The following is a 19,904-nucleotide window of genomic DNA, read 5'->3' as shown; positions in this document are numbered from 1 at the left end:
TACAGTACAGCTGAGGCTGATGGGAATGTTTCTAGCAGGTATTTGGTGATAAACCAATTGGACAATGGATAAATAGATATTTTCAGCTGATAGTCAAGAGATCATCAAAGTTATTATAGCGTATGAACATCTGAATCTTCTACCTCCTACTTCTGTTGAGACACTTCACAAGTGTGAACTTCATGGTGACGCTTGAGGAAAGTCAAGTTATGACCAGAGTCATCAGCATTAATCGTCCTGGACTCACAGATCCATTCACAACATTTTCATGCCAATCCATCCCGTAGATGTTGAGACATATCAGGATGAGCAAAGACTGAGAACTGTGTTTCATTCCATTCATCAAGACACTAAAAGCTAAAGTTGTCCCTCTCTTGCTGGTCGGTAGATAAATAAAGATATATATTGCCCTCTGTGCCTCTAGCATGGCTAAAAACAACATGTATAAATTCAACACAATTATATTCCCTCTGAGCATCTGGACGTGTTTTTCATTTTCTCAAACAGAAGTCGGCGTGCATGTTTACAAAAATGTTGCCAAAAGCTGGTTGTGTGTCATCTTCTCCCCGTGGCTGCCATGATGATTTCTAAATTAATTAAGCTTTCAAAGCTGGGATGTTCAAATTATTTATCCGCTTTTCGGGGCAGGACTAAAAAATATTACACGGAGGGGAGGAAATATATTAAGTATCAGATTAGAAGGCGGCAGTTTGTTTTCAGTTTCTCCTCCCACAGGGGTCAGGCTGGACTCGTGTGGGGCAGAGCACTGAGAAAATAGCTTTGTCTCTTTCACATTATAGACGAACAAAAGACAGAACCCTGTTTGTTCCTCGTGTGCCGAGAGGAGGGGCGCGTATGATGGAAAAGTGGGAGGGGTGCATGTCTAATTGTGCTTGTGCATCAGTGTGAAGGGGGGGCGGGGCCTCGCTTTAATAATCCATATGATGAACGAGCGTGGGTCCTTTTCACGAAAACAGAAGCGTTGAAGCCTCAGACAGCACCGGAGGAGAACAACCCCTCCTGTTCAGCCCCGATGGAACAACAAGCTTTGTCACTTCATAATGAAAATAACATTTGCTGAGGTGAACAACATGAAACAACATGTTTAAAATAATCCAACACAGGCTGAGTGGCATCAAGAAAACTGTATACTCTATAGCACATTTTTGGGCCGGATGATATAAGTTGTGTTTTCATGCATGTGTGGCAACAAAAGACAAAGATGCAAAAGGACACACACTGCAGAGACAGTGCACGGGTAATTAGTGAGCCAGCATCACGTTTTCTGCTCAGAATAACTGGGCTAATTGTTCTGGTTCGTTACAGCATGTTAACAGGATTGATCTTCAACTTGTGGAATGTTTGCGTTAGCTCGAAAATCTCTCCAACATAAACCTCGCTCTCTCGATCAGCGCTGTCGGCCTCACGTTACACACACACACACACACACACACACACACACACACACATCGCCTCAGACATAAAAAATAGATTTAAAAGGCTTTAAAAAAAATGAGAAAGGGCAAATTTACAACATGATGTTTACTGCTTCGAGTGTTAAGCTTATTGATTCTAAGTGCTCGAGGATAAAGACAGAAAAATATTTCCAGTAATCTTTCAAATCCATCTTTCCAATCCGCAACAACACTGGCTGCATTGTGTCCGACTCAGCACTCAACACGGTATCAAAATACTTCAAGGGACGTGATAACGACTCTGCTTATTAAAAAAAGATTAAATATTGTGTAGGAAGGAGGCGTTATGGCTCCATCTTCACCCCAACACTGACCTTTTAAAACCTCACTGCGGTATAATCACCACTTTTGCTGCTCCAGTGAAATCCTTTCATGATGGAAGGTAAAAATATATGTTCTATAATCTCTCGCCACAAGTCTCCTGATATCACTGAGCACAATGGACACAACAAGGTTACACATGACACACAGACACACACCAGGTCTCCAGCACTACATCTGATGGATTCTTGCTAAATATCCTGAAACAAACAGCTCCATGAAACGCTTCCTAATTCAAAAGCCGGTGGTGGAACAGCATGAGATAAACAAACAAAGTATCTTGTGTGAAAACCGTGTGGGTGCAAAACCAGCGTGACTAACACATGCACAGATGTTCTGCTCATGAACACGTCAATTTCCCAGAGGGCGGCGTTTTGACCCTGAAGCTCTGCATCACAAAATAGCTACAACCCCCGTCATCAGAGAGCAACAGCTATCTCATCTACAGAAGAGAACAACGTATGAAAGGAAGGAAATGTGTAAAGAAGGCACATTATAAAGGCTTCATGGGGATAAAGATTACTGAAGTCAAATATATGTGAAAACACCAAAGCTGAGCACAATGAGTGGTTCACCGCTAACTAAAAATACCAGCCCCAAAAAACAAAGGAAGCTCTGAATACGATATTACCTCTCTGTTGTTTTAACCTACTTTGGATAAGAGCTGCACGAGGGCTTTTCTGTTGGATTGTGTTCACTGTGTTTACACAACTAAAGCCTCCACAACAGTTTTGTTCAGAGGCCCGACTTACTATGATGGGAGCAGTGCTGAAGCAAATCTTCCTCTTCGGAGGGATGTCCTCTTTGTGTTCTTCTGGTAGACCAGGGATCTCTGTCAGGTCAGAGCCTGGGTCGTAGACAATATCCTCATCGTCTCCGTAGAGGTCGTCCTCGGGATCCGTGCAGCTTTCCCCCCAACCCTGGTAACAGGCGTCCCCGTCGGCGTTAAAAATCACCCGCTCGTTTCCTGCGTACTCCTCATCAGGATCTTCCACCTGGTCCTTGGGAGATTCAGAGGCCTTGTCTTCTCTGGAACCGTATCCATCCTCCTGGCTTTCCCCAGCGGGTGTAGTTGGGGTCGGCAATGGCTCAGGGGTCGTATCTTCAAAAGTTTTGTCTTCTGTAGGTTTTGAAGCTTTGGACACCCCCAGATCCTCAATATGTTTTCTCGTTTCTGAAGGTTTCTCCTCTTCTTCACAAGAACCATTGACCTGGGCTCCATTGGTGGTGACCCCCGGAAGATGGCGTTTATCTCCACCCGTAGTCTCAACCTTCTTCTCCTCTTGTGGTCCTGGTTTCAGCTCTGAAGTCTCTGTCCCAGGACTGGGGCTCAGAAGGTCCTCTGAAGACGAGGACGTGGGAAACCTTCCCCCTGTCTTGCTCCGGTAGCTTCCACGTACTGGAGATTGTCGCGAATCATCCTCACTGAGGTCGCCTCCGTGGCGTTGGAACCCGTCGGGCGAGTAGAGGGCCCGTCTGCTGACTCCTCTGTAAGTCACGCCTTGGTTTTGGTGGTCGGCGTTCTCAAAAACAGCACTGAGTTGACTAACGGTTGGCGAGGACGCCTCTGTCCTAGAGCAAAGCGAGTCCAAGGAGTCTGTGCTGCCTCTGTTAGACCTCGCACCTCGCCAGTCATCGAGGTGCTCGTGGGAACCTCTTTTGTCACGTCCGGATGGAAAGACGGGCGATTGGGACTGGTCCCGTGACTGCTGCTCAAACAGCTTCCTGGTTTCAGAGAACTTTGCTCCAGCGCCTCCAATCCGTTCAGCGGATGAGGAATGCTGGAGTTTTATCACCGATCCGTCGGCCTTGTTGATGAAGTTGGTGGGCTTGACCAGCTTTTGCGGCGAGGATTCATCACAACCCCTGGCTTTAGCTGAGGGATTTTCTGAGCCCATCTGCATGAACATGTCCTTAATGCGACTGACATGGCTGCCATACTGGCGGCCCCTTGGCTGTTTCACCCGCTCAAGGGTGGGCTTGGAGTCTCCATCGATCCGAGGCTGGTCAAAGGCCTTCTTTAGCGCCTGAAACTCAGCCCGGTAGGCATTACGGTGGGGGGAGGCACTCCGGAGGCTGGTCCTCTCCCCCGAGGCCTCCGTCTTCAGCATGATGATGTCTTTGGATTCAGAGGGGATGTCAGCATCGCCGTGGCCTCATTAGAAAGTGGGAGTGAGGAGTCTAGTTTGACCTACTGCGGCGCTGCCTAATGTGATCCAGCTGATGATGAAAGTCCTCCAGGCACACTCACACCTGCAGAGATACAAAAAGAGAAGACGGAGACGTAAGTAAGATTCAGTAACACTGCTTGATTATGAGTGATCAGGAGAGATTTAAACATGAACACAACAGTAACACGAGCTCAGAGTGGCACTGTCAAATGTATGCAATGATGTACGACATGGAAGCTGGACTCCAGAAGCACTGCTGCACTGTTTACCTTCTACAAATCAATCCGTACTTACTGAAGACGACCGTCTAACTACTGGAGCTGTACTGTAGGAAGAACTGCTGCTTCCCTGTCGTCCTCTTATGTTTCCTATAGTCGGCTGTGACCCCTGTAAACAGCCCAACCCTCAGCTCTCTGAACCATCACTGACATTATAGCGGTTCCTCCTAAATGTCAGCGCTCCAACAAAGCATCGCCTGCTAGTTACAACCTTTACTGCACATAGGAAATGCACCAAAACTGTGTGGATACCATCCCAGGCACCAGAGATACAAAAGCAGTGCATGAACTGAGAGACGTGCAGTTTCAATGCTGAGATTATGCATTCACCCACCAGTACAGTAATACTGTAGCGTTAGCAGTGAGTTAGATACTCCATACATACAGCCATTAATGTTTTAATCCTGTTTTAAGAATGCATCCCACAGAGAGGCGGATGAAATGTGACACAATAAAGCTCAGATTTGGGACACAGAGGATCCATTAATCCAAGTTGTGCTGGTGGTTTGGATGCAGCAGCAGCTGAAACCTGCACGTCCTGGTTCAGTATTCATTATTCACCAAGCCGGACTCCGGCTGCTCCATGAGAATACATTAATAAATAATAATAATAAAAATAATAATACTGATAATAATCCGTTTGAACTGGAGGAACACCCTCTGCTGCACGGAGGGAATAATGCATAAGATAAAGTTGGAGGTGAAAGATGAATTGTGTCTGTATTGTGTCAGCAGGATCAGACAAACAGGCAGAGCCCCGCACATCAGCCGCACCGCACCGCACCGCACCGCACACAACATGACAGCTCAGGTTTCCTCTCCTCTCTCCATCCAACATTTATCTGCTCACATCTATTCCTCCTCCTCCTCCTCCTGCTCCGTCTGAAGGGTTACAAACACACAACACATGGGCCTCGTCTGTGGTGAAGAGCCGGTGGAAGTGTTGACCGCAGCCCGCACAGAGAGCGATGTTCTCCGGCGTGACAAAAACAAAAGAGTCGGACTCACATTCGTGGCTCCGGCTCCGTGAATCAACTGTAATCCAAAGGGCGAGCTCGTGTTGAATCCGGATGCAGAAGCGTTCGTTGTAAACATGTTATCCAGCAGTTCGGAGGTAGTCCCGGACGGAGAGACGCTTGGACCCACCGGAGCCGCTACAACGCCATTGCAGGCGGCGGATGCTGCTGCCAGGCGCTCTGGAGGGGAGTCGGTGCGCGGCGGCGGCTCGGCGCACTGGCGGCTGCGCTGTGGACGCGTCTGCAGGAGGGCAGCGGCCGATCTGCGTCTGAAGTAAACACACTCAGCTGGGAGGATCTGCGGGAGGACAGCCTCATGTGACAGGTGCTCAGACCTGAACTGCGCCAATGGTTCGGTCCGATAATCTGCTGCGCGGAGGGGTTTCACAGAGCTGCAGTCTGGCACACATACCAGCACACAGACACTGGAACTTCACTGCCTGCTTATTGTTCGGCAGTGGGGCTGCTGGGTGGGGTAGGTGGGGTGGACGGGGTCAGGGGAGGGGGGGGTGCAAAGTAGGGGTCCTCAAAAATACGTGTTGTGAGGACCAGCAGGGTGTTGGTTCACTCATAAAACTCACAAGAGAAATAAGCACCACTGATCACAGAACCGACTCCCTCCTCCACCAGGTCAGACTGGAGAGGTGCTTTAAAGGATAACTGCACCCAAAAATCAAAGTTCAGTTGGTATCCATCCTCTGATGGTGATGGAGAGTCTCGTCCTGCACAGACAGTGTTCTCCTGGTCGACCCAGTAGATGGAGACTGGTTTTAAACTGTTAACACAACCAACCACAAATAAAATGACACCACACAGCTCGTCCCCTGCAGTCTGGACTCATCAGTTCTGGATGTCTGAGACTTGGATTTGGCCGGACGAGCCGTACAGAACCACCATATGTTCTTCAGTTGATGAGGAGGCTGCGTCCCTGTGAAGCACCAGAAAATGTTTTTGGGACAGTAACTTCACTTGAATTTCCATCCACAGGAAGCTGAGAAGAAGATGACTGGATGATTGAGTCAGACTGTGGAGCGATCAGTGTTTACAGCAGACTTAATTTAGACAAATAAAATCAAATTAAAGCATCTGAATATTAAACGAACATTAAGGATTAAAACATTTTTCTAAAATGTTTTGGTTTCTTCAGTTTGCAGCCTCTTTCTTAACACATTAATATCTGAACAGTCTATAGAAGAAGATCAGAGTGTTAAAGTTCTGGCTGGCCGGGTCACACAGGCCTCAACAGAACCTGGCTGCAGCACGGGACTGACCCATGTGATGGAGCAGAAGAAAGAGTGGCTTTGTCAGCATCCAGATACCTGAATATTTCAGCACAGTTATGGAATTAATGTGTTTTAACACTCTGTGCTCTGTTTGTGTGTGTGTTACAAGATATAAATTAAGTTATAAAATTCAAGTTTTATTTAAATTTGAATGAGATTTTTATGATTTTATTATCACCATCTGAGATCACATCATCAACATATAATCTGACAGAATGAGTGATGTACATGTTGTCTTAAAGCGGAGGACGTTTGCATATTAACTTTTCTTTAATGAACCTGTCTCGTGTTTCTGTCTGAGTGTCTTGAGAGAATATTTCATGTGTTCATATGTGGCTGTCAGAAGGTGTTTTGTATCTGCAGCGGAGGAAACAGAGCTGCATCAGTTACAGTCTGAAGACATCGAGCAGGAGGAGAACGGGAGCGCTGCACCCGGCCTCGCTGCTCAGAACCAGCAGACGATCAGAGTGATCAACTGAAACAGAACCAATCGATCCAGATCTGGACTCAACCTCTTCCCCATGTGGGAATTGATCTGTTCTCCAAGTCTTCATGCATCTTACACTGATTCTGATTGTTGATTGTTATGATACATTCATATGCGCTCCAAACACTGGCTATGTGAAGATGTTGCTAAGCAACCTAAAAATAATCTTAAGGGGATAAAAGGGAGGCTGAGAGAACAGAACAGCCTCGCGCTGCAGAGCCAGAGGACGGATGGCATCGTGTTTATCACCACAGAAGAAGACCAGAATCCACTTTCATATCTGCCGTTATCAAACCAGAAGCAGCAGCGGCAGCTGACAGCATGCAGCGGCCAGCTGACAGCATGCAGCGGCCAGGTGCCAGGTGACAGCATGTAGCGGCCAGCTGACAGCATGCAGCGGCCAGCTGACAGCATGCAGCGGCCAGCTGACAGCATGCAGCGGCCAGGTGCCAGGTGACAGCATGTAGCGGCCAGCTGACAGCATGCAGCGGCCAGCATGTTAGCCTGGATCAGGATCCTCTCTGCTGGATCACAGCGCTCTCTTAGTGGTGGCTGACATGGGGGGCAGGGGGGTGAATTAAGGACCCCACAGCCCTTTAGCAGGACTGACTCGGAGCCCAAGGGGCCAAAACATGACCATCTGTCTGCTGGGGCGGTCTCAGCAGGGGTCTGGACAGACTGGAGCAGACCTCTCCGACATGTCTGTGCCCTCTTACAGCCGGGCTGAAGAGGCCAGTGAGGAGGTTCACACCCAGACGGACCCGGGTGAGGCGGTCCTCATGAGTCTGGGTCCAGATCTTCAGGTTATTAAATGGAAATCATCAGACAGCACTGATGCTCAGAGGGGTGCAGCTAAAAGAAAGACGCTTTAAGAGAATAACATGGTGACAGTGGACTGATCCAGATCACCAGAACCAGGACCCACACACAGCCACTCCTTGTATTTGACTTACAGGCGGACCCAGTCCAAATTTAACATCCCACAGAAGCCTGTTCTGACTCACTTCAGGTTTTCCTGCTCTCCCTTTTTACGAGACAACCATGTTTTTCCATCCAGATGTTCAGCCAATGAGCACTCGGAGGCGGAGGGAGGAATGCTGCAGGATGCTCATTATCATGGCTGTCAAACCCAGCGGCGGCTCTGGCAGATAAAACTCACGTTTTCATGTGAGATCAACGAGGATGATGTCCACCAGGTCCGCCGCAGCCGTCCTGGTCTGGCTTGGTACGGGTACGTATCGATTTCTCTCGGGGAAATCTGCGGGCTCGTTCAACGCGTTTGTCCTTCTGGTGCGGTATCTATGCTAGCTAGCTAGCTCGTTAGCCTGCTGCGGGTTAGCTGCTCGGCTCATTTTTTCCAGGAGGCTGAGGAGGAGACCTGGAGACCTGGAGACCCGGAGAACAGGCTCACAAGGAGACTGCTGTACCGTTACACACCGGAGAGATTACACATTTAACATTAAAAGCGTGTTTTAGACAGAAACTTACATCTTTAACGAGGTTAGCGGTGAGCGTCGTGTTGCTAGGTCTGCTGTGTTGTCATCATGTAGCTGTGAGCACCTCTGGGCCTGTTCACCCGCAGACAGGTGTGTTATCACTGCCTAATGCCAGTAATCAATAACCACAGCTGGGGATGGAGGAGGTGATGTTAATGCACAGCTCCATCAGGTGGAATAACACGGTGACAGTGTCTTTACTGTCACAGCTGCTCATCTCTGCGACAAACAGGGCTGATGTGAGAATATCTTTATTAAATACACACAGTTTCATCTGGACCAACACAACTGACCTGCAGTCAGTCCTACCTGTGTGTCAGGTGGAATCATCAGTGTGAAGTTATTGTGCTGTGATTTGGTAATTAAGTGAAAGTCAGTACCGTCAGTAAAAGTCCAATAAAGCTGATATTAAATTACTTAGATATCAAAAGTACAAGAACAAATAGGTGTTACATATATTTACATGTATGTATGTGTATACTCTATATTATGGATCTATTGATTATAGGAATCAGTGTTTAAAAAAAAACCTGATTGCTAATAAAGTAATGTCGTCCCAAATGTCGTGGACTCCAAGTATCAAGTTGCAGAAAATGTAAATATTTCTGTAATACCTCTAATCTGTACCAGAGTACATAACATACTGTATGTACTTAGATACGCAGCTTATATTCGGTTAGATCAGCTATCAGTTTTAAAAGCAGCGATCAGAGGAGTCAGTGCGCAACAAGGCTCTTAAAAATGTAGTTTTTTCTTTTATCTAGCAGTACAGATAAATTATTATTTCCATTATTTTCTTTGGAGCTGCTACAGTTTGTCAAATGTAGATTATTTTCTAATGTCTTTGTTTCTCTGTGACACTAAAATGAAGTGGTTTGTGGACGTCAGCTTTGGGAAACAATGAGCAACATTTTTCACCATTTTCTGACATTTTACAGACCAAACAACAAATCAGTTAATTGAGAAAGTAAACAGCTGATAATAGGCAATGAAAGTTAGCAGCGAGGCATGAGACTGTAGAGTAGTTCATGTCTGGACTTGAGCCTGCGTTGCTAAAATATAAAGAAATGAACATTATTACCTTCATGAATGCAACATCTGCTGCTCTCTGTTAACTCAGTTTGGTGCATTTAATAAAGTGATTAGTTCAAATCGCCTTTGAAAGTCACACATGTTCCAATCATGCTTGTATTCATTGATCCAATAGTTTACATTGTGCATGCCTATGAAGCCAGAGAGCCCAATTTTCATGAGAGACATGTCCGTACGGAGCGATCCATAGGCTGGCAGCAGAGTGCAGCCCGGTACAGAGATGGTGAGTGTGTGTGTGTCGTCCTCCCCCCGTCATAACACAGTGACACGCTCAGCTGGTTCCCCATTAATACTGGTTATTGTTTCCCACAGACTCGGCCCACTTTCTCTGGCTGTGACAGCAGTTACATTTCTGACTAAACCTTTCCCTCAGTAGAAGTAGAATTGATCCCGAATCATTAACTCTGTGACAATGGTCCGTTTCTGCTGTTTAACACAACACCAGCACCGATTCACTGCTGTGAATGTCACACAGCTTCTCAACAGTAGACAGGTTAGCAGTTCACTCACCTCCTTGAGCAATAGAAGAGTGAACGGCTGTTTTTTACGAGCTCTCTGTTCTTTAGCCGTTGAGCCGTTGCCGTCTGCTCGCTGTGACGCCAGCTACTTTCACTTCCAGGTCTGTGTTAAAAACATGAGGCTCAAACGCTTCACCGGCACGATACCAACGCTACCGTCCAAACAGTGGCAGTCCTTGTTGTCTCCGCTTCCCCTCTGAACACCAAAGCAGCACATGGGTTCCTCCTGACCCGGACATCATGCACATACAGAGCTGATTCAACAGAACTGACGGAACATCCCTCCCTCGCCTCAGATGGCTGCAGGCTTCAGAGAGCTGGAGCCATTCGAGGGACAAGGCTGGTGTAAAGCATCACTCCTGAGACTTCAGCTCGCTCAGGGTCAGCCCAGAGAGGCATAAAATCTGGTTAGCTATTTCCACCACCCCCCAAGGCCTGTTAGTGATCTACTGGGTCATTTATGGCCGTGCGTGTCGGTTTATTATTATTATTATTATGTGCTGTGTGAAGATCACTTGAATACTCTTGTCTGCAGGAGACCAATTACCAGAAAAGTGTCGCTTATCTTGTCTCTGCATTTGTCCTGCAGCAGGAGCCAACAGGTTGGACTTCAGCGGACAGTTTGGTATTAACCTTTAATTGGTGATGTATTATCTACAGCCGGAGCGCTGCAGTCCATCATCTCGAGAAGGCTTGGCAGGAAGTCAGCCTGCAGCAAATAAGCAGATCTGATGCTATTAGCAGAGATTCAGTGTAGCTTAGTCAACGATCTGTACTCAGGTGCTCTTGACTGGAAGACACTGAGGAGAGAGAGGCTGAAACCAGGTGTAACCTCTGTGATGTCACCGCTGAGACTTAGACAGAGTGCAGCTTTAAAGGGGGACCTTCCACCAAAATGCAACCGAGGGTTTTTTTCTATGAATGTATTTGAGTCAAACCTTCATTTAAAAGCGTTTTACATCACATTCTGAGATCAGCACTTCTCCACTGGCAGGACGACAGCGAGCGGAACAAGCTACTGCTAACATGAGTTGTTCAGAAACTTTCTTTTTATTAAACTCTGTGTACACAAACAATGTTGTCAGTGCTGGTGTTCATGTGTAGAGACCCTGGTGATGCTACCAGCAAAGTTTCATGTTGTGTCGAGACTTCTTACTGTTTTAAAAATACAGATTTTGATGCTAGTGTAAAAGTGCCCCTAGCACTCCCATTGAAAATTAGCTTGACCTGAAAACGAAAATACTTTAAATCTTAAAAATGCCTCTTTTGTCATAATTATGCTTTCACACGAAGTTTTGACTCATACACATTCACAGAAAAGCCTTGGTTGTATTTTGGCGAGTGTTTCACATTAAGGCACTTCCACATCGGCTTGCTTTTCAGACTGGGAGCTCTGTCCAGGAACCCAGAAGCTAGCCGGGCTAACATAAGGCTGTCAGGAGAGTGTCTGCTGTTGCATCAAAGCTTGAATGTTGATTGGCTAAAACACATTTCAGATCCCACAGGTCATTTCCTATTCCTCAGCCTATTAGGTGAGACCTGACCATCTGGGCCTCGCTTGCATGTCCTGCCCGTCTCATCTGTCGTTAATGTTACACCACGTCCAGTCGGCCTCTTGAGAAGAGCAGAATAGCCAGCGCTTGACCTTGACCGGGAGTGTGTGACTGCGGTCCTTTGTGTGGCGAAGAATTGATGAGGCCCAACGGGTCGGGTAATAGAATCCGAGCGTGCACATTCAGAGTGGGATTTGCGCATCGACTCGAGTGTTCAGTGAGGGCGCCGCTGGTGAGATGAGACTGAATGAGGTTTTATTCTTGGTGTCTGAATAACCTAGATCCTAATGTCACGGGGGCAGCAAGAAGAGCCATCGCATGGATTAGTCGCACTCAGGTGGTTCTTGGAGAGAGACGTGGTGGATATAACCTCAGGTTTCTGTAAGTCTCACCACGTTCAGTGGCCTCTAAATGCTATTGATTGTATGTAGATGTCAGCGAGCCCTCGGGGACACGAGACATATGGCCGGCTCAGGCGTCTCTGTTTGTGGACACAGATGTCACACACGTACATACGGGACCGTTTTATAACCTCACGGTCGCAGCAGCTCATCAGTGCAGTCAGATTGCTGTTGGGCAATTTGGCCTCGTAGACTTCGTTAATAATCCGGAGCTTACTGTGTCACCTAATCTTCTGTAACCTCTTTGTGCACCCTGGTAATAGATCACACCCGAAGATCACAAACTGACTTCCTCTTTCATGGAGATTAAAATGTAAATCCTGCTCTATTACTCCCTTCAGCCGGGACTCTCCTTACAAATCATCTTCTGCTCAGGAGAGGCTTACAGCACAGTACAGTACAGCACAGTAATATTCTGATGGTCATAAGACGATGAAGCAGGAGATAAACAATAGTGACAAGTGGGCATCTTGTAGCTGCTGAATGTATCCTGAGTATAAACACAGTTCAGACTCCTTCTCCTCCTCTTGCACTCCAAAGCACAGATCTCCAGTTTTCCCTCCCTTGCTCTTTCTCCCCCCTTCCTCCTCCTCTTCCTCCCCCCTCCTCCTCCTCGTACACTCTGTCTCCAATGGTGATTATAAATGGAGTGCCCACCCACCAAGGGGGAGAAAAAAGGGGGAGTGGTGCAAAAATGCTGAGAGGTTTTAAAGAAGGGAAGTGAGCAATAGAAGAGGACAAAACAGTGAAAGAGAAAGATGCAAAGAGACGAGGAGAGCCTGGAAAATCACCTCCAGTCGTACATTGTGTGAACCTCTGTTAATGGGGCTGCCATTTTCCTCGCCATGCCCTTCACGAATAAAGACTGAAATGTTTGTGTTTGAAATGGAGTGGGGCTAAACAGCAGAGCATAATTGACAGCTCTGTGCTGTCTGAATGACTCTCATTCTCACTCCTCGTCTCCTGAAATCTATTCTTCTTCTCTTCATGTATTTATAATCATAGTTCTTACAGCTGGATGTTTCTGGACTGCTTCTGTATGTGAAGTGAGTTCATGGGAACGCCAGTAAAGAAAAGTGGACTCATCTGTCTTTGTGTGAGTTATTAACTGTGAGGTGTGAAGACGGTGAGAAAGTGCTAGTAACACGCTCTCTGTTTGTTCTCACCTCGATTAATGCCTTCACTTCTGTCCTAATGAGTGCTGCTGCCGAGCCCGTAATCATGCTTTTATAAAACAGTTAATTAGCAAAGGTTCTGCTTTCACAAAGTCCTTTCCTGTTTGTTTGAAATCTGTTTCAGTGGTCACCATCTTGTCAAGATCGCACGGAGACCGTAACGTCTACCCGTCTGCAGGGGTTCTGTTCGTCCACGTTCTGGAGAGAGAGTACTTCAAAGGAGAGTTTCCTCCGTACCCAAAATCAGGTAAGACACCTTCACGCTGACACGATCTGCACCCTATAGGCAGTGTGTCGTCCACAACAAATCAGAACTCAGCTCCTGCAGGTGTGAAATATGACATAATCACAGTGATCTATGATTTGATATAGTACAATGATATAATCAGCAAACTGTACACGATGATATCTGCACATGTAGTGTTGTGATCCATACTGTAGTCATGTCCTCCACATGTGTACCACCTCAATATTATTGTGATTTTAAGATCTTTTATGCCACTGAGAGTTTGTGAGATGTTGTGAACGTTGTGTGTGTGAAACAAATTTTAGAATATCTAAAATAAAACAGTATATAGTTGTGATAAAAGTGTCGGCCTCTGCGATGAGCAGAGTTGATTTATTTATCATCTGAATCTCTGAAGCGTTTGTACGAGGAGCTGTCGGCTCCGTCGTCGTATTTCACCAGTGAAAAGAAGAAATGCTCACCTGCTGCTGGCAACACATCCACACTTCAGCTAATGGGTCCAGATGTACAGTACTGCATTGGTTCTGACCTGTAACAGTTCACCAGGTCGCCCTACATTAAACAGCTGTGCCTGCAGGTGACGCCAGCAATGACCCGATCACTTTCAACACCAACCTGATGGGTTACCCCGACCGGCCCGGCTGGCTGCGCTACATCCAGAGGACTCCACACAGCGACGGCGTGCTCTACGGCTCCCCCACCGCAGAGCACGTTGGCAAGGCCACCATCATAGAGGTGGGTGGTTGGGCCGCTGTCAGAGTGAGGAGGGGGAGATGAAATGAATCAACGCGTTAAACCAGAAGATGTCGTCAGTCATTTAAAGGCGCGACGGTATCAGATACTGAGCGCGCATAATGGAGTAGTGACACATTTGAATTGATTTTACTGAGCACAGCTGATTTGTATGCATTTAGTAATGTTACGCTCTGAGTCTCCAGACTTAAATTCCATTATGTTTTCTCATGCTTTCTTGTCCCCCATAAGCTACTGTAGAAATTCTTTTCCCAGAAGGCTTAGCGTTCCCAGCGCCGCACACGTGCGTCTATACAGCGTCTCAGTTGGGTACAGAGCCTGCCTGGTCTCCAGAGGCCTGCTGCATATAAGCTGCTCTGATCTGGGTTTAAACTTTCACCCCTGTGTGTTGCAGATTACTGCCTATAACAGACGCACTTTTGAGACGGCGCGGCACAACTTGGTCATAAACATCATGGCTACAGAAGGTAAGAAGTGCCAGTGTGGGAGCTCAGAGCCAACAGAGATCAGGCTGAGCAACTTCCCTGATTAAATCCTGAGAGCACAGTCAGAACTGGAACAGGAAACGTTCCTTTGATTGCTTCTGTTAACAAGTTCTAATGAATCACTTCTAAAGAACAACACCTTCATATTTATTACAGATAACTCATTCTCATCAGCACTCTTTCATATTATTATGTAAATATGAAAAACAACTTAAGGTGTAATATAAAAGAATTCACCACCGCTCCAACTCTAAACAAATAGCATATCACCAGAGTCAGTGCTAACTGCTGCTAACTGTAGCCGCTGTTAGCTGGTTAGCTCAGTTAGCCATGCAGCTACTGGTCCAGATGTGGAGCTGGAAGTGGTATTATTATGGGAGCTAGCTGGTTAGCATGCAGACTTCAGCAGGTATTTCTGCTATCTAATACATTTATGTCTTAAAACTATAAACTCCTATTTAGTTGCATTCTGTTGATAATTTTAATATCAACAATGTTTTAAACTTAAATTATTACAAATTGCACCTTTAAAAAAAAATAGTTGTTGGAGAATTAAAAAGTGTTTATACCCTGAATATTATAGAATAAAACAGACAGATTCAGTATCCATTTAACTCAATATGACTGAAGGCTTGACAACAAGCTAAATATCTGCTGATAACGATCAGTAATTAGTTTTCAGATCAATTAAAGTCCTAATTGTGAGACGCAGGTTAGCCATCATTAATCAGTGTAGCACAGTCCTGTTCTGCTGCAGGTATAAAGCAGCTGTTTCCTCCATCGTTGTGATTGCGCCTCACATCTGTGCGTCGGTATGTTTGTGCGGCGGCTCGTTGAGCAGTCACGCTGCTCGCAGTACAACATGAACCAGGCTGGTTGAACACTCGGCAGATGTTCGCAGCGCTAACATGACATCACTCTCCCTATGCTGTGATGTCATCCGCCATCTATCCCCAGAAGGACGAGTCACAGCTTAGCGGAGCAGACTCACCAGCGTCTGCTGGACAGACTGGTGGAATCAGTGTCATCCCGCAGCAGTGATAAAGTATTAATGATGTCTTAGTCAGCAGAGCTGCACTGTGGCTGCCCTCCTGTCTTCTCCATCCCTCGTCCACCCTTTCTTCATTTTCCTTCCGCCTTCTTTTCTCTTCTCTGTGCGCAGAGTTTCCGCTGCCCTACCAGGCGGAGTTCTACATCAAAAACATGAACGTGGAGGAGATGCTGGCCAGCGAGGTGCTGGGAGACTTCCTGGGAGCGGTGAAGAACGTATGGCAGCCGGAGCGTCTCAATGCCATCAACATCACCTCGGCGCTGGACCGCGGTGGCCGAGTGCCTCTGCCCATCAACAACCTGAAGGAAGGGTGAGGGGCTTTTCATTCTCACACTGAAGAGGAGATGATCCAGCTCGCTTTGTTTTCTTTTCATTTTAGAGGACTTTGCATTGTTTTTTTTTAAAAAAGCATTGCAGGATAAGGATGAGCTCTATCAGCCTCGCAGATTCTCTCCATGAGCGACGTCTTCACCTCTCTCAATCAAACAAATTGCTTATATTTTCAGCCCCCTGATGTCGTGCTGACATTTTATTTAATTGGGGCCTGAGGGATCGACGGCTCGCTGTGATTTAGATGAGTACACTTTGCCACCAGCGCTGACAGACACTGTCAGTCGGTCTGTTTCAGAGGGGAACAGCCCACATGAACTGCCATAAGTGTGCATCAAAGATTCATGCCAACGTTTTGGAAGATAAAAGAATCTCAAAGAACATTTAGTGGAGGAGGAACACCGACTATAACGAGCCTCAGCATGAACATGTAACATGACGCTTCTCTCTCCTCTCCTCTCCTCTCCTCTCCTCTCCTCTCCTCTCCTCTCCTCCTCTCCTCTCCTCTCCTCCTCTACTCTCCTCCTCTCCTCTCCTCTCCTCTCCTCTCCTCCTCTCCTCTCCTCTCCTCCTCTCCTTTCCTCAGTGTATATGTGATGGTTGGTGCTGACGTTCCCTTCTCGTCGTGCCTACGAGAGGTGGAGAGTCCACATAACCAACTGCGCTGCAGTCAGGAGATGGAGCCTGTCATCAGCTGTGACAAGAAGTTCAGAGCTCAGTTTCACATCGATTGGTGCAAAATCTCTCTGGTAAGAAACATTTCTGTACTGTTTGTTTAACACTGAGGCCAGAGAGGAACAATTATATCACTTTTAAAGCTGCAACATGTGAGAACAGGAACAAGTAGGTGGCAGCATATCACAAGAGTAACCGCTAACTGTGGCTAACCAGCTGCCGTGGGTTGGTTAGCTCAGTTAGCCGTACAGCTAGCAGCACAGGCTCTGAACTAGGGAAGCGTTGGTGTTTAAATCAGCACAGGGCTAGCTGGTTAGCGTGCTAACTTCAGTAGATGATTCATCATTAACATTTTCTCATTTCTTTAGGTCGACATCAACAAAGTGGTTCCGATATACATTACCCGTCCAGACCCGGGCACCGGGATCCTGCCTGAGTTTGGGGAGTACGACCCCCCCTCCGAGTCCCTGAAGGCTCGAGACTTCTTTGCAGACTTCCTGATCACGCTGGCTGTTCCCTCCGCTGTGGCACTAGTCCTCTTCTTCATCCTCGGCTACACTATGTGCTGCAGACGGGAAGGGGTGTAAGTGTGCTTGGTCTTATTGTTTTTTTTTTAATGCAAATATTGCAGCGAACACGACAACATGTGAGGAAAAAAACTGTTCCATTAAGTGGGAGACAGGATGGTTAGTGCAGGATAAGATCAATAATCTGGACTGGAATTGCAGCTTGTCATCACCATCCAGTTGTACATTTATATTGAGTTCCCCATGAATATCTGTCACAGCCTTTTTTCTTTTTTTTTAAATGTCACCACATCGTCTTTATGTTTCGAAGCCGTGACATCGATCATCTTCATCATTTTACAGGCTGGGAGAGACGTGCCCCCCTCGTTCACTCAGTGTTGCACATCCCGTCTCCATGTCCACCCAACTATCATTCACGTGTGTGTAGATGTCTGTTTAACTATTAATATTAGTATTTAATTCATCCATTTTGTTTTGTTTCTAGGGAAAAAAGAAACATGCAAACACCAGAGTAAGTGTTTTACCTCTCCTGTGTTTCTCTTTATTTTTGGTCTGTTTCTGTCCCCTCCTCCTCCTCTCTCCTCCTCTCTCCTCCTCCCTCTCTCCTCCTCTCTCTCTCTCTCTCTCTCTTTGCTTTGCAGTTTTGTCACTCATGTTATCATTGACGGCTTCCTCATTATCATTCATATGCTCATCTGTGTGTTGATTTCCATTCATCCAATGGGCTGCTCAAAAACTCAATGACCAGATGTAGGTTATTCATGCTGTAGCGGTGACAGATTGCTTAAAAACATCTCGGAGAGCATATCTCGCACCATAAGTCAGATGAAGTCACAGCGATAGGTTCGGGTGGATGTTATATTTCTGTTGTGCATGATTGCATATTCAACTACTTTGAATGTGTTGCAGTAAGTGAAGCATTGCACACGGGATGAGGCCGTTAACATTATGACACAAGCTCACGCATGTCGACGTCTCCTCTCTCCAGCATCCAGCTGGTTCACCACAGCTCCATCCAGAAGTCCAGCAAGGAGCTGCGGAGCATGTCTAAGAACCGGGAGATCTCGTGGCCTCTCTCCACGCTGCCCGTCTTCAACCCGGTCAGTGGCGAGGTGGTGCCGCCCATCCACCCCGACAACTATGAGACCACCAGCATGCCCCTCATGCAGACGCAGACGTGAGTTGGAGGGAAACTGCACGTGCACAAACACTCACACACTCACTTGTGGACACATGAAATGGGCCCCCGCTCATTAGCAGGCACGCAGATGTTCGGCTTACAGGCGTCGTTACGGGGAAATATAAGTCGAAACAACACTGTTACCGTTTAATCTTGTTTTCTGAGCTGTGTGGACAGCCAAAGCTGCAGCGAGCAAGTCGGCCGACTCCAGATTAAGAGGTTCAAGCTGTCCCATGATTTTACCTAATGTGCTTGAAACTCAGAAATATGTGCTAATATTAAGCACAACATGCTTTCACATGATACTGAAGGCTTGTGTGTCGTGAGTGAAAGTCTGGTTAATATAATATCATTGTTTATGATTCCAGGAATCTGCAAAACCAGATTACGATACCACAGCAGCGGCCATCAGGTCAGTGTCTCCTCACATCTCTGCACAGTCGTCTGACTGACTCCATCTGCATGTTTAATGTTTGATCAGGAGTCACAGCAACACCTGAGCTTTGACTAGTTACTGTCGTGGGCGTTTTCACATCTTCTGATTCCACCGTGTTGCTCACAACACAGTCTGTCCTTAGATCACCCCCCTCCTGCTTTCCTGTAACAATACAAACATCCAGACGTTATTTGATTGGACTCAGATTATTGAGAGCAAATGATTTAACTACAGCTCCGCAACACATCAGGCATGAGAGCTGTGCTTCTTCTCGGATGGCTGCAGTTTGTGGTGTTGTTGTGTGAGCGCCCTCCTACGTGCATGCCGTTCAGCCGCACTAACCTGCTGCTCTCTCTGTTCACCGCTAACAAAGGAGATAATTATGTCATGTCGACATTCCGAAGGCTGGAGGTAGGTGTCGCAATATGTCTGTGTTAGTGCAGAAATAAAAAGTCATTTCAACTTAAAAGCAGTGAGATTGTGTAGAAACGTCTCTGCAGTAAAACACTGTGTTGTTGTCTGGTGTTGATTGCAGGTAAATGGTATTCCTGAGGAGAGAAAGGTGGCCGAGGCACTCAACTTGTGACCAGAGACGCCGCTGTCCACTTTCTATTCTATATCTATATTTTTATTTTTTTCTAACATTTGTGCCAATCTGCATGCCTCAGAAGTGTCTTTGCAAAGATTTATCGTCCACATAGACTTACACCTTCAAGACAGTGTTGAAGAGCAACAGAGCTTAGCTGATTATAAAACACATGAGAATATTTTGAAATATTTGTGTAGATGTTCAAATTATGTTTGTATTTCTACTTGCTTTGCACAATGGACCTCAAAGAGGGAAAGGGAGTTTTACAATGGAAATGCTTCAGTTGTCATGTTACTGTGTGTGTTGTGTCACATGAGAATAATAAAAACTTACTGTCAATACTTCCACCGGACTCAGTGACGTCT

At 46.5% G+C, this 19,904-nt stretch overlaps 2 protein-coding genes across 13 annotated transcripts in view; one reads left to right on the top strand and one right to left on the bottom strand.

Moving 5' to 3' along the window:
• The window catches only part of ppp1r9a (protein phosphatase 1, regulatory subunit 9A), a 48,078-nt gene extending 39,198 nt beyond the window's left edge, over positions 1-8,880 (bottom strand). The window contains exons 1-2 of one of the 3 annotated variants that reach the window (XM_037091357.1): positions 8,520-8,880; positions 2,549-4,049 (exon numbers count right to left, since the gene is read on the bottom strand). In XM_037091357.1, coding sequence (XP_036947252.1) covers positions 2,549-3,907 — 1,359 coding nt within the window. In that variant the 5' untranslated portion in view covers positions 3,908-4,049; positions 8,520-8,880. The remainder of the gene's footprint in view (positions 1-2,548; positions 4,050-8,519) is intronic. The other 2 variants (XM_037091368.1, XM_037091362.1) reach the window with 2 other exon arrangements.
• sgce (sarcoglycan, epsilon) lies at positions 8,057-19,884 on the top strand. 10 transcript variants are annotated; one of them, XM_037091917.1, is made up of 13 exons: positions 8,070-8,262; positions 9,735-9,842; positions 13,391-13,513; positions 14,091-14,248; positions 14,661-14,733; positions 15,914-16,112; positions 16,719-16,881; positions 17,176-17,390; positions 17,819-17,845; positions 18,323-18,511; positions 18,883-18,926; positions 19,201-19,361; positions 19,486-19,884. In XM_037091917.1, the coding sequence occupies exons 1-13, from the start codon at positions 8,214-8,216 to the stop codon at positions 19,534-19,536; spliced, it is 1,560 nt and encodes a 519-aa protein (XP_036947812.1). In that variant the 5' UTR covers positions 8,070-8,213; the 3' UTR covers positions 19,537-19,884. The 10 variants fall into 10 exon arrangements, 9 of the variants coding, with proteins under 9 accessions (XP_036947813.1, XP_036947830.1, XP_036947812.1 ...); XR_005073589.1 differs by having other exon boundaries at positions 8,074-8,262; positions 19,185-19,361; XM_037091931.1 differs by having other exon boundaries at positions 8,077-8,262; positions 19,324-19,361.
• Positions 19,885-19,904: the final 20 nt, after the last annotated feature.

Source organism: Acanthopagrus latus, chromosome 3 (genome assembly GCF_904848185.1).
Source record: "Acanthopagrus latus isolate v.2019 chromosome 3, fAcaLat1.1, whole genome shotgun sequence".
NCBI classification, from domain to species: domain Eukaryota; kingdom Metazoa; phylum Chordata; class Actinopteri; order Spariformes; family Sparidae; genus Acanthopagrus; species Acanthopagrus latus.
This window is presented reverse-complemented; position numbering and strand designations above follow the sequence as displayed.

What these genes read in the sequence shown, in the direction of transcription:
- sgce (XM_037091917.1), top strand. Translation starts at nt 8,214, where the DNA reads ATGATGTCCACCAGGTCCGCCGCAGCCGTCCTGGTCTGGCTTGGTACG. An exon ending in TCCTCCGTACCCAAAATCAG is followed by an intron (nt 13,514 to 14,090) that starts GTAAGACACCTT and finishes CTGTGCCTGCAG; the next exon opens with GTGACGCCAGCAATGACCCG. An exon ending in GCAAGGCCACCATCATAGAG is followed by an intron (nt 14,249 to 14,660) that starts GTGGGTGGTTGG and finishes TGTGTGTTGCAG; the next exon opens with ATTACTGCCTATAACAGACG.